The following is a 14,184-nucleotide window of genomic DNA, read 5'->3' on the forward strand; positions in this document are numbered from 1 at the left end:
GGGAGCTTAATGATTGATCCCGAACAACACGCACTTGAACAAAATTTACATACATCTCAATATCGGCGTCTGAATAATTACTTTGAGCTTCAACCATTATTTCCACATAATCATTGTTCAAAAGTTCGAACGCTATATAAGTTAATGGCAACAATGATGTTGGAAATTTGTACTGCAACGACGACATTCTTCTACTACTTCCAACATGAATCTTCCTCGAAATCTTCGTTATCAGCTCCTCAAGAGTTATATTTCTCTTGAATGATATTTTAACACGCTCATTTGATACAAAAACAACGCCGATTTCATCTTCTCGAATTTCACTATCATAATAAACAATAGCTGAAAATCGCGCCATTCTTTGAGTTTAAAAGTGTGACAATATTATATCTGTAAAAAAACAACTGAAACAAACCTGATTAAATAAATAATATATGAACGAAAATATAACACATAAACGTAAATAATTTAAATAATATAATTTTATATTATTACATGTACCGCAAAACTATTTCGACGTATTCTCCAGCTTTCTAATTTTACAAACACAGAAATTAATTAACAACAATTACTAGAATATTTTTTCAAATAATCATAATAAACAATAAGTATAATAAAAAATTATCACAAAATTACCTTATAACGAAAAACCGCACGAACTTTTGAATCAAATATGAGAAGATTGTCGAATTTTTGTATTAATTTTTTTCTGTTAAGAGGAGATGTGAGGGTATCGGGGGGAAAGAGTATTTATAGCTGGAAAAAGCTACAAGACACGGTACCTGCATCACGCCTTACATAATTATATCAGATAAAATTAAGACTCGGCCCCTGGTCCGCGCCTAATATAATTGTGTCAGAATTAAAGGTAAGGCGCGACACCTGCCCTACGCTATACTCCCACGTAGCCTAAGGCGCGCCCCAGGGGCCGCGCTTTACACACGTGTATTCTATGTCAGCATAAGGCGTGCCTCAGGGGCGCGTCTTACCATACGTGACGCCAAATCAGCGTACAACGCGCTTTAAGGGCGCACCTTTCTACAAATAATGTTAGATCGAGAAATATAATCTGAACGATGCCTGATAAAGAATATTAAATTTAAAAAATAATTTTTCGAGAAAAACACTCGAAATCTATAATTAATAATTTTAATTACGTCTTTTTTTTCTAACTTTATATAAATATTGTCCCTACACAAACGGATACATGAACGAGTCATCACAGCCGTCCCATCTCTTACCTGCTTATTGGAATCCACATAGACACATATAGTTTTAACGTCAATCACGCAAACATCCTAAAACAATTATTGAAAATTAAACTTAATAGAGTGTTTAAAATTCTAAAAGGTGTGAAAATAAAATTTTAATAAAAATTATATTCTTTTTGTCCTATAAAATGATCTATTATTGATTTTTTATTATTTTTTAATTTTGACTAATTATTTTATTATTTAAAATTTATAATTCATAAAAATATGTAAAACTATATTTTAAAAATTTTCAATAGTTTTTAAATATATTTTATAAAATTTAATTACTTAAAATATTTAAAATAATTATAGTCAAATATTAAAAATTTTAACTTTTTAAAAATTAACAAAATACAATTTTTATGGGATTGAATAAATATATAATAATTTAAAATTTTAAGCCTACGCTCACTCGCCCCCTCACATGCAACTCTTACTTGATTTTCATCTTGTATATATATATATATATATATATACCCCCACACATGCAAGTCTTACACTACTTCACCATATAGCTGCCTTCTTTTCTCTATTCTCTTTTCCTCTCTGTATCTTATTTTATAGCATGGCGGAGCTAGAGTACCTGGTTAACACCAAAAGCAACACGGCCGCCGCCGCTACTCGTCTAAAGCTCTTTGGCTTCAACATATCCGAAGACGACGGTGGGTCGGAATCGATAACCATTACGAACACGGTCAAAGCTCCACCGTCCGGGACTCCTTCAGGTGAACGTAAATACGAGTGTCAGTATTGTTGCCGTGGGTTCGCCAACTCCCAGGCCTTGGGGGGTCACCAAAATGCTCATAAAAAGGAAAGGCAGCAGCTGAAGCGTGCTCAGATGCAAGCCACGAATCCTATGATCTCTGCTTTCGCTCCTCCGCCGCATCTGTTGGCCTCGGCTGCACCCTTTGTGGTGCCAGCTTCAACGGGGCCATCTTGGGTTTACTTACCACGAGGAGGGCCTCCTCCGCTTTTCCACTACTCGCTCGGTTGTTTGATTCCAACTGCCGGTGGTGGGAGGGCGCCAGCAGGAGTATCTTATGGTGGTGGTGACGGTGGTGGGGCCAACCATGGAAGGACCTTTGATGGCCCCTCTTTGAGTAGGTTTACAAAAGGAGACCATGGTGGCAGTAGTTTTGATGATTCGCTGAGCTCGGATTTGCATCTTAGTCTTGCACCATCTCCGCCTTGATTCTGTATCATACTTAGTTTTTTCTCTGTACATTTTTAAAAAATTATTTATTTATTTTCACCTATAAACTGCACACACTCGCATTCTTTGATACTTATTATAACTAAAACAAATTCAAGTTATACGTTAAATATCAACAACAAGTGATTTAATTAAACAAGTTTAATTAGTTGAATGTTTTGATTGATAAAATTTCAAAAAAAGTAATCAAAATGAAAAGAAAAAATAATTAGGTGATCAATGATATAGTTTAACATTTATTCTAAATAATTTACCGTTATTTTTTTAACTAATTTAGAATTATACATTGAGACCTTTATAATTTTAAATTTATATAAATTAAATTAATAATACTCATAGTTAATGATACTCATCGATATTCGTCGAGCGTAGCAGACTATCTTTTATTATAACTCAAAACAAATTCCTCCAAAAATTATTAAATCTCTAACAATAAAAATTTCTCAATTCTAGAGATATTACATAATCATCATAATTATTCTCTATTGGGATCATTCTCCAAAATTCATATTACTAAGTCTTTTAGTTATACTTGTGTAGTCTGCCAGCATACTAACATGCATGATGATCCTCAGCCAAACACTAAACATCAAAGGATCAACATAAAAGTTCATCAAACAAACATGAGGGTGAAGATTCTCTCTCTCTCTCTTCCTACTCTCTCACTTCTATTGATTATATTCTTCTACCTCTATTTCATCTCCTCAAAAAAAAATCATCCAAAATCTTTATTGAATGCAACTCTCCATCTAAATAAGAAAAATAAAACATCAATGGTCAATGAAAAACAAACTTATTTCGATCAATAAATTTCATTTGAAAAATGTTCATACACTTAAAAAATCTTCATAAAATTTACATATTTAAATATAAAATATGGATTATAACCTCCTAGACTCGGCCTAGACGGTAAACCCAACTCTAGACAGTCACATGTCTTATACTGAAATCAATACTAGATTCTAAACTCATTTAAAATCCATTTTTGTCAATAAAATCCATGTAACGGTAAAATATTGAAATATATAACCATCATAAAAGTCCATACAGTAAATATACAGAGATATCAACGCTAGAAACAAAATATCGATAAGACAGAAGCGTGAAGATACTAGTAAAAAGACATGTCACCAAAGTATAGCAAAAAGGGCATACAAAAATATATAGTGATACACAAGTGAGGATACATCGGTCCTCTTGATGCCAAGTCTGCTAGCCTATTATCTGGTACTATCTGAAAAGTTAAAAATTAAAGAATGAGCTAAAAAGTCAATGTGTTCCTTAGGTGTATAAAAACATACAGATAATATATTTTGATAAAAAGTTTATTTATAAAACCTGATTTTTAAAACATGAACAATACCCCCATCTAAACATCAGAATGTGTAGGTTCCCCTGAACCATACACCCACATGTACGCCCAGTAAGGACCTTATGCTGATAGCATGAGGGCCTGCGATAAGGTCTTAGCCAATGCACAAAGCAGAGGAGCCTACGGTAAGGCCTTACATGTCATAGACTAGGCCTTAGATACTTCCTCCAATCATATCCCCTAATGATAGTAAATATGCATGAATTTAAGTGAGAACAACAATTTAATTAAATAAAACATCAAAACATACAATTTTTCAATATCATGTACATAAATATGGTAACCAGATATCATATTAGAAATATACGATAAATAAGAGATCAGACATCAGAGTATGCGATGAAACATATGTCATGTAGTCATAATATTTATATTTCAAAACAGTTCAAACATAAAGTTTAAAACATAAAAGTCTGGGATAGTATCATACTCTCGGGACTGCCAATCACGATCAGTGAAAGTGTTAGACCTTACGAATCAGAAAAACCTACTAGTCACTATCGATGAACGTGCAACGTGTTGATCTATCGAACGGAAAGCACCAGATCTGGTCGACCCTCGGTCAGGGGAGTCACGGGTACCTTCATGAAAAATTAATCCCATATCAAGTTCATAATTAAATCCCAAATAAATAAGCAGAAATGCTAAAAATACTAAGCTTTTTTGGATTAATGAGATCGATTTGGGGATTTGAGGTCAAAATTTGGTAAAATATAACGCAAAATCGGGCTTAGGACGTCGAAAAAATCAAAAGAGAGGTTTCAAAAAGTTAACGCCGGTTAACGAGCAACGTCGGTCAACGGTCAAATGGCATAGTCAATGGTGTAGTGTGATACGATGCAGTTGACATTGCGGTGTGGTGTAACTCGATTGGATTGATTCAGGTCGGCACGGTTCGGCTCAATTGAACAAGTTCAGATTGGGCCGATTCAATTCTGGGTTTGGGCTGACGGGTTACAGGTCGGATACAAGCCAGACGGGTCGTTACGACCTGGCTGAATCGGGACAGTGGGTCGGGTCTGACCAGCTTCTGGAAGCCCACCAAGTGGTGGACCTCCCCCATGCATAGTGGCGGTAGTGTGACATATTTAGACATCAGAAATATTCATAAAAATTATTAAAAAGCATTTTAAGGCACTTACAAGACTCAGTTTACCTCGTTGAACAATGGAGAACTCAATTCGATAACGTCGAGGGATAAGATTCTCTCTCTCTTCCTACTCTCTCACCTCTATTGATTATATTCTTCTACCTCTATTTCATCTCCTCACAAAAAAAATAAATAAATAAATCATCATCCAAAATCTTTATGGAATGCAGCTCTCCATCTAAATAAAAAAAAAGTAAAACATCAAAGGTCAATGAAAAACAAACTTATTTCGATCAATAAATTTTATTTGACAAATGTTCATACACTTAAAAATATTCATAAATTTTACATATTTAATTATAAAATATTGATTGTAACCCCTTAGACCCGACCTAGACGGTAGGCCCGAATCTAGAAGGTCACATGTCTTGTACTGAAATCATTTCCAAATTCTAAACTCATTTAAAATCAATTTCAGTAAATAAAATCATGTAACGGTAAATTATTGAAATATATAACCATCAGAAAAGTCCATAAGGTAAATATACAGAGATATCAATGCTAGAAGCAAAATATCGATAATACAGATGCGTGAAGATAGTAGTAAAAAGACGTGTCACCAAAGTATAGCAAAAAGGGCATACATAAATATACATTGATACAAAAGTGAGGAGAGATTGGTCTTCTTGATGCCAAGTTCGCTAGCCTACTGTTTGGTACTATCTAAAAAGTTAAAAATTAAAGAATGAGTTAAAAATTAAAGAATGAGTTAAAAAGTACAGTGTGCTCCTTACAGTGTATAAAAACATACATATAATATATTTTAATAAAAAGTTTATTTATAAAACATGATTTTTAAAACATGAACACTACCCACATCCAAACCCTAGAATATGTAGGTTCCCCTTAACCATACACCCACATGTACGCTCGGTAAGGTATCGGTACTTTATGTGAGTACCGATTGGATATTGAGTTATGAGTCTCGATACTAACCTGATATGTATCGAAATCAGGGTCTCAGTATCGATACTTCATGCATGAGTATTGATACTTCCCTTGTAAATCTTTCTAATATATGCTTGACTGATGAATAATATCGATATTGTTCATACAATATCAAAACCATCGTTGTTAGGTACTCTTTTTGACATAAAAAATCTTATATTTCAACCCCAAATGTCCCATTAAGGCCCCCAACAAGAATTTAAGTGTTTTATTTGATATTAAGGGATATAAAGAGTTTTTAAACATACTGAAAACATACAAGTGATGCAATCTACCATGAACATGCTTCAAGCCTATACAACTTACCAATCTCATTTAAATGAGCTACATGTAGTATAGATAAGCCATTAGTGAGTTACCTGATGATTTTAGGCTATTGGGAGTGTCCAAGGCTCAACCTAGAACAAGTTTGTCCTTCCCTTAGCTTTGGAGCTCTCTCTCTCCAATCTCCATCTCTACTAAAAATCAAAGCAAAGATTACTAACATTGATGGAAAGCTCAAAGGAGTATTTAAAATACTTCTAGAGGTTTAAATCTCCCTAAACTGGAAATGCTTGGGTTCCTAAAACCCCTACTAAACCCATATTTTGAAACTAAGGTAGAAAGATGAAATTGAGAACTTGAAAGAAAGCTCATGGAATGTAGATTTCATTTCTTACCTTGGTGTTGGTGAAAAATGCTTGAAGGGAACTAAAGTTTTCACCTTTTACTTAAAAAAACAATGGAAGAAGAAGAATAAGGGATCTTGAGAGAAGAAGACAAAGGTAAAGAAAAAGAGAAGCAAGGATCAGAAGTGAGATCACTATTTCATAACTGGTGATTAGCCTTTATTTTGAACAAGGGTCTAAACATTCTGGGCCCTCTTGGTTTTTGCCGTAACCTAAAAACATCATTTTTACCCTCTATTGGGCTTATCTCAAGCCCAAATCCACTTTATTTTGGGTCGAACATTTTCCCAAGCTAGAAATTAATCCAATACCTATCTCAGGTTTACCTAAAACTTATAACCCAAGATTCGGGGCGTTACACCCAATGATAGTAAATATGCATGAATTTAAGTGAAACGATAATTTAATTAAGTAAAACATTAAAACTTGCCATTTTTCAGAATCAGATAAAGAAATATGGTAACCAAATATCATATAAAAAATACGATAAATCAGAGATCATAAGTCTGAGTATTCGGTAAAACAAATGTCATGCAATCAGAATATTTATATTTCAAAACAGTTTAGACAGATAATTTAAAACAATACTTAACACCAAATAGGAACACACATGTACTGATTTTAAAAGTCTGGGATGGTAGCCTACTCTCGAGTCTACCTATCAAGATCAACGGTAGTGCTAAACCCTACGAAATCAAAAAAACAATCTTAAAATCCTAATAGAAAATAAATAACAGACTTTAATTAAATAATTTACGGAAACCCACTAGTCACTCTCAAAGAACGTGGAACGTGCTGGTCTATCAGACGTGAAAAACTGAATCTAGTTGACCCTCGGTCAGAGAGGTACCTTCATGAAAAATTAATCCTAAATCAAATGCTAAAATGACTAAGCCTTTTCGGATTAATGGGCTCGATTTAGAGATTTCGTGTCAGAATTTGGCAAAACGAACTGTAAAATTGGACTTAGGATGTTTAAAAATGTTAGAAGGAAGGTTTCAAGAAAAGTCAATGTTGGTCAACGATCAACGATGATGATCAAACAACGGCTAACGGTGCGATTAGCGATGCTTTGCAATAAAGTGCAATGCGGTGTGGTGTGGCTCGACTGGACTAGTTTGCGTCAATACGTTCGGATTGGGTCGGTTTGATTATGGGTTTGAGCCGACGGGTTACGGGTCGGGTCAGATACAAGTCAGATGGGTCAGGTGGGGGCATGTGTTGCGACTTCGGGCGTCGTAAAAATTCGTAAAAACTTTAAAAATCATTTTAAAGTGTTTTAAGACACTTACCAGGCTCGGTTCACCTCGACGAATGGCTCGATTTGATAACGTCGAGAATTTGATTTCGTTCACCCTTCTACACGCCGACGATGTAGACAACGAAACGACCACCGTTAGACTCGAGACGACACCACGAACACAATGATATGGGCGGTGTAGCAAACGGGGCATTGGTCATTAACGAATTGACGATCAAGGTTTTCCCGATAAACCATCCAAAACGGGGAAAAGGTAAAATTATGTTGTAAGTCTTTCTAGTTTTAAAATTTTCTGATTTTAGACTCAAAATTAATTAAAATTTCATTTTACTCCCCAAAATTTACCAAAATTTTAATTTAATCCCCGGAATTAAATTACGAAAAATTTAACCTCATAATTGGAGTGTGACATTGATACTTTTAACATAAAAATTGTACACATAAAATAAAATTGACATATTTTTTAAAAAATATTGATACTTTTAAATATAAATTAACATCAATTATTTATTTTCATCCACTTAAAAGAAATCTTCGTACAACTTTTAAATTTTACCCTCAATAAATTTTCTAACTCTGCCCTTATCAGCCAATCCTTTTAAGTAGAATAGAAATGATGGAAAATGGCCACATTAACATGCACCCATTTTGATATGAGCAGTTTAGTTTGATTGGATCATATAAGTTGAAGTGACAAAAAATATATTATAAGTTTGAAACAAATTAACCACAAGGACTGGGCTCATTTCCACAACATCGGGCCAGGACCAAATAAATTAAGGCCAACAAAATTCACAACCATGAAAGCATAGTTATTAATTAACCAGTCGGCCATTGCTGATTTTAAAGCATAGTTATTAATTAACATTTTCTTACGGTTTGAGTAGCTTCGAGTTCTTGTATAAGTAAAAAATCTTAGCTTCGAGTTCTTGTATATGTAAAATATCTGTGAGAGGCTCGTCATTAAAATTAGGTATGTGACTCGAATCAATCCAAACGAATCAGAACGAATTCTTGGAACTGTGTCATGGCCGAACCCAACCACTAGCCCACTCGAAACACCTACTTCCAAATTCATGAAGAAGAAAAAATCTCATAACCCAAACGTCAAAGCTTAAAGTCGCCCTCCTGCACTATTCTATAAATCAAAACCTCTCAATCACTTAGCTTTGCTTCCCGGCGATTATCTAAACGAATTCAAACAAAAAAGGTTCATCTTTTTTTTTCCCTGGGGTTTTCGAGTTTAAGCTCGCTCCATCTTTTGGATGCGATCAATGGTGTATTCTAATGAGAGAGACAAGGCGATGGAACCCGAGAGATCGAAGCCACTGCATAATTTCAACCTGCCTTGTTTGAAGTGGAGCAATCAAACGCATCTCAAGCTCGGTGATGCTTCCGCTCCCGCCGACTCATTGCGCCGTCCCCGTCGTCATGTGATACGGGTACGCCGATCTGCCTTCGGGATTTCGATACAGGGTGGTGGAATGCGACGGCCGGAACAGGAGTCGTGTCCCAAGAAACACGATTGTGGAAGGGAGGGCCAGTTGAAGATGTCAACGGGAGAGGCGGCGGAGGGGATCGGGGCGGTTAGAGAGGAGATCATGAAGGATCTGAAAACAGCGGCGGACGATATCATGGGTGCGGTTTTTAGAGACGAAGTTCCCGTTGACGATGAGTTGAAGGAGAGTAAACGGAAGGGAAAAGAGATAGAGGAGGAGGAATCGCCGGCTGTAGAGGTGGAAGCGAAGAGGCCGTGGAATCTCCGGAAAAGACGTGCCGCGTCGCAGACTACGATTGTCGGGGAAGGAGCTAACAACATTTATAGTCCTCCGTTGGCGGCAGTGGCCGATAAGAAAAGACCACGACCGAAATTCTTGGTCTCACTTTCAAAGAAAGAGATCGAGCAGGACTTCATGGCGATAACCGGGCGTCGCCCTCCGAGTAGACCGAAGAAACGGGCACGCCACGTTCAGAAACAATTGGATGTGAGTTAATTTTCCGCCATTGTTTTCTACAATCCTTTCTCTTTTTTCATTATTCACTTTGAATTTTCTCTATTGGGTCGCAGTCTTTGTTTCCCAGAATGTAGCTGTCGGAGGTATTGGAGGATTCGTACAACGTCCCGGAGACCGGCGAAAACGGCAAGGTAAGAAAAATTTGAAATTGTTGGTCTGTAGTGTTAAAGAACCTAAATTCATGAGCTTGATTTTGATAACCTTCTTTTTACAGAAGTAATTACGGAGCAGCAACAAGCTGGGAGGAAAATTTCAGACCTTTATGAACTGGGAATTTCATTAAAAGGAAGCTTTAGTTTCAGTTTTATTATGATCTTCATTCTTCCTCTTCTTCCTCCTCTTCAATCTTAATTGAATGAACTTGTGAGCAAAGTGTTGGTTTCTAAATAGAAAGTGTTGGTAGGAGATGATGCTCAACTAGTAAATTTCGATTATAATTTAGTTAGTTAAGTTTTCATTAATACTTTGATTAATATTAGAGTTTGAGTTTCACTTAACTATGAGTTATGATGTATGTTGTGAATGTGTGAGATTAGGGTTGCTTAGTGACCAAGTCGATCGTGAGTTGGACAGTGTTTGTTAAAAGATTTTGTTGCTCTTGAAGTTCGTTAAAATTTTGTTCGACTCGTGGTCGTTAATAAAACTTGTTGCTCATTAATCGTTAAACTCGATGCTCATTGCTTGCCTCATTATTTGTTAAGCTCACCGAAATTTTCACCTTATTTTTTTAATTATAAGTAAAATCTATTAATACTATAAACATAAATTAATAAATTTAACCAAAATTTATTTCAAAAGAGTGTATGAAGTAATTTTAAAGTCGCTCCAAATTAATAATCTACAAATGCATTAAAATAATAAATAATTTTTTTATTTTGAGTGTATGAAATAATTTTTTAAGATAACTACTAAAAAATTATATAAAAAAATTAACGAGTTGTACGCGAACTTATCGAGTCGAGTTTCACTTTGCTCAATTCAATTCGGTAAGGTCTTGAGTCGAGCTTGAGTTCGAATCGAATTAACCTGAATAGAGTTTTTATCAAACTTTTATTGAATCAAGTTCGAGTTGCTCAATTAGTTAATCACCTTTGTGAGATAATCTTAAAAGCTTGTGATCAACAACAACAACAACAAAACACTATTACCATATGCAATGAGATAAGGGGAGGTAGGGTAGTAGGTTGCCCCCCAACGCCAGGTTGAGAACAACTTACGTAGAAGACCTCCGGCAGTCAGTAAATTAAAAATAAAGATAAAATACGATGCATGTATAAATAAATAAATAAATACATAGTTGAACAGTCTTCATATGCACGTATATAATAGGAAGTAATCTCTGTAAATAAATCACTGCGTAAAAATATCTGCATATAGACAGGAACGTAAGACCCTACTAAATTTAAAAAGAGGAAACATGAAGAGCATAATACACAGAAGTCAGCGATAACAAGCTACGAGAAGGAATAAAGTCAAATAGGTTAAAACCTAAACTAAGGCAACACTACTTCGCTATCCTAGTTCTAAGTCTTCATAAATTCTAATGACATAAACGTATAAAAAGTAGAAGTCATGAAAATTACTACAAAGGCATTAAAAAGAAGAAATGCATTAAAAAGAAGAAATACATTAAAAAAAGACAGAGATGCTACACCCTATGGTTGTGATACATACTACTTGACTATACTAGTCTTAAGTCTCCATACTTTCCTATCAGAGATTAAGTCCTCGGTAAGAGTTAAATCCTTCAAATCAAATCTCAAGTAGTCTACCCACTTCCTCTTTGGTCGTCCTCTCCTTCTGACACCGTCGACTGTAATCGACTATACCTTCCTGACTGCATCCGACGGTTGTCTAAAATAATTAGAAATGTCTACCCATATTGTGAGAGGCTGCTCTTTGATTTAATTAATCAAATTGAGCATGAAAACTTGTCCGATCATATTCTCTCCTAGCCCCCTTTACTATCCTTTGCTTATTAGATGTGTTGTTAGGATTTTAAATTAGGCATAATGTTAAAATTAATCCTTAATATTTATTAAAATAGTTATTTTAATTATTATTTTTTATAATATTTTTGTTCAACATTTTGTTTTAGGATAAAAAGAATTATAATATTTGATAAATAATTATTTTAATCTTTATTTTTTCTTATAGCAGTTCGACTCTTAATATTTCATTTTAAAGAAAAAATATTCTTATTTTGTAGTGAAACATTATTAACTATTAATTTTCGCTCACATAGATTTTTTTCACCTTAAAATGAAATATTATAAAAAATATTTCAAAAGAAATTTAAATTTGGGTCAACTACATAAATGACCACATAAATATGAGCTAAGTAACAAAATGACTATCATTTTCAAATTTGTGTAAATATGACCACTGAATTATTTAAATGGTTTCAATATAGCCATTTGTCGTTAACACTTAACGGAAGTCTCTACGTAGTAATTAACAAATTTGGTATAATTAGTGCATGGATCCTTGTAAAGTTATGTATTTGTGGCGCTTGAACCCTATTTTGTTTTCTTCTATTTTGATCATTACTTGAGTATGATTTGTTTCCTTGGATTTTCATTTAATGTAATTTGATCTTGATTCTGTTTTTAATTTGTCTAATTTCTTAATTTGAGCATTAACTTTAAAATATTTTATTCTAGTAAGATCAAAATAATTATCTAGTTCAACATTAAAGGTGTTTTTTCATAAATGTCGGAGGTCTTCCATGGAAGTTGCTCTTAACCTAGCGTTGGGGGCAGTCTACTACTCTACCTCCCCCTTATCCCATTACATATGGGAATAGGTCAGCTAATTTTTATTAATCTACAAATGGTATATTCAAATATCTTTCGATTGTTGGTGCTCGAACCTAAAATCTTCAAAGATAATAATAATTTTTTTAACCACTAAAATTACTTAATTCGTGCGGTCAGATGTGTTTTTATTTGTCTTGAAATTATGACATTGTTCTTAGCTTAAACTTAATCCCAATCTTAAATGGCATAATGTTCTGAACCCAAAGAATCAACAGATGAAACGTGTCAGATTAAAGCATTATTCATTTAATGGTTCCATTACGTGTCATCCACAACGGATCATTCGCGTGCCACATAAAAGGATTTGGGCTAAATTATTTTTACTATCGACTCCAATAACTCAACCGATTTGCTATTAGTTTTACCTTTAATGACGCATATTTTTGTCAACATTAAGAAACACCTGTAAAGAGATTTAAACAGTAATAACTATTGGCGGGGTCTTATTCCTCCTAACAATTAGGGATGTACACTCAATCCGAACTCAATAGATTTTTACTCGACTCGATCGGGTCAATTTTTTAAAAAAAATGTGAATTTGGGTAGGATTTTTTAAAGTGTATTATTCGGGTTGGGATCGGGTTTAGGGTGAAAAATATTTTATCCGACCTTAATAAATATATAATTTTACCTTATATATTTAGGAATAATTACAATAATACTCTCTATATATAATTTTTTTTCAATTTAGTCGTAGTTTTTATTAAATAAAAATATTTTTTTATTATTTCGAGTCGGATCGAATTTCTAAATTATATATTCGGGTCGTGTCGGGTCGAGTGAAACCTTATTTTAGTCATATCAGGTCTATGGTGGAAACTCCTTTATTCTCTGATCGGGTGGATCAAAAATCCGACCCATGCCAATCCTACTAAAAACAGGCATACGCAGCACAGGATGACGTAATCCCTCAAACAAAAAATAATGAATATGGAACCCACACAAACAACACGGCATCGGCCCCTGACCAGTTCTCTGTTTGTGTGCACCAGAATCCGGTCAAAGAGAACTCTGGCGAAAGCCACGAAACGTGGTAGAAGAGGAAGAAGAAGAGCAATAGAGATTTTACTTTTACTACTAGATAAGTGCGCAGCTTGCGGTAAATGGTAAAATAAATTTACCTCGGGACTGTTTTTCCCTCTAGAAGAAGACTTATTAATGAACTAGCGTATTAAGAAAAACAACTTAAAAAGTCCGACCTGCCGGATTCGGACCGGCGACCTAAGGATGTCGGCGATTACAAACTATAGTCCCCGCTCTACCGACTGAGCTAAGGTCGGTTTCCGATGTGACACTAAAACCATTCAGTTTTAAACCAATGTAAAATAATAGCTAATATTTAAAAATTCAAATACACATGGCTGAAGCTTAATTTTTCATCCCAAGCTTAAGCAGAGCACCATAGGGAAGTGTTATGCTCGACCTAAGAGACTTGCCAGCACCCCAGCACCGTAGTCGTAGTGTTTTATATGTCTAAACTAGACC

General features: G+C 34.7%; 2 protein-coding genes across 2 annotated transcripts; both read left to right on the plus strand.

The window, feature by feature from the left end:
• Nucleotides 1-1,769: 1,769 nt before the first annotated feature.
• Nucleotides 1,770-2,445, plus strand: LOC120209227 (zinc finger protein GIS3-like). The gene has a single exon (XM_039208287.1). It carries the CDS (start codon nucleotides 1,819-1,821, stop codon nucleotides 2,443-2,445), a length of 627 nt encoding a protein of 208 aa, XP_039064218.1. The 5' UTR covers nucleotides 1,770-1,818.
• Nucleotides 2,446-8,996: 6,551 nt separating this feature from the next.
• Nucleotides 8,997-10,242, plus strand: LOC120209228. Its single transcript, XM_039208288.1, has 3 exons — nucleotides 8,997-9,850; nucleotides 9,934-10,011; nucleotides 10,095-10,242. Exons 1-2 carry the CDS (start codon nucleotides 9,131-9,133, stop codon nucleotides 9,952-9,954), a joined length of 741 nt encoding a protein of 246 aa, XP_039064219.1. The 5' UTR covers nucleotides 8,997-9,130; the 3' UTR covers nucleotides 9,955-10,011; nucleotides 10,095-10,242.
• The last annotated feature ends 3,942 nt before the right edge of the window (nucleotides 10,243-14,184 follow it).

Source organism: Hibiscus syriacus, unplaced genomic scaffold (assembly GCF_006381635.1).
Source record: "Hibiscus syriacus cultivar Baekdansim isolate YM2019G1 unplaced genomic scaffold, ASM638163v2 tig00018474_pilon, whole genome shotgun sequence".
NCBI lineage: Eukaryota > Viridiplantae > Streptophyta > Magnoliopsida > Malvales > Malvaceae > Hibiscus > Hibiscus syriacus.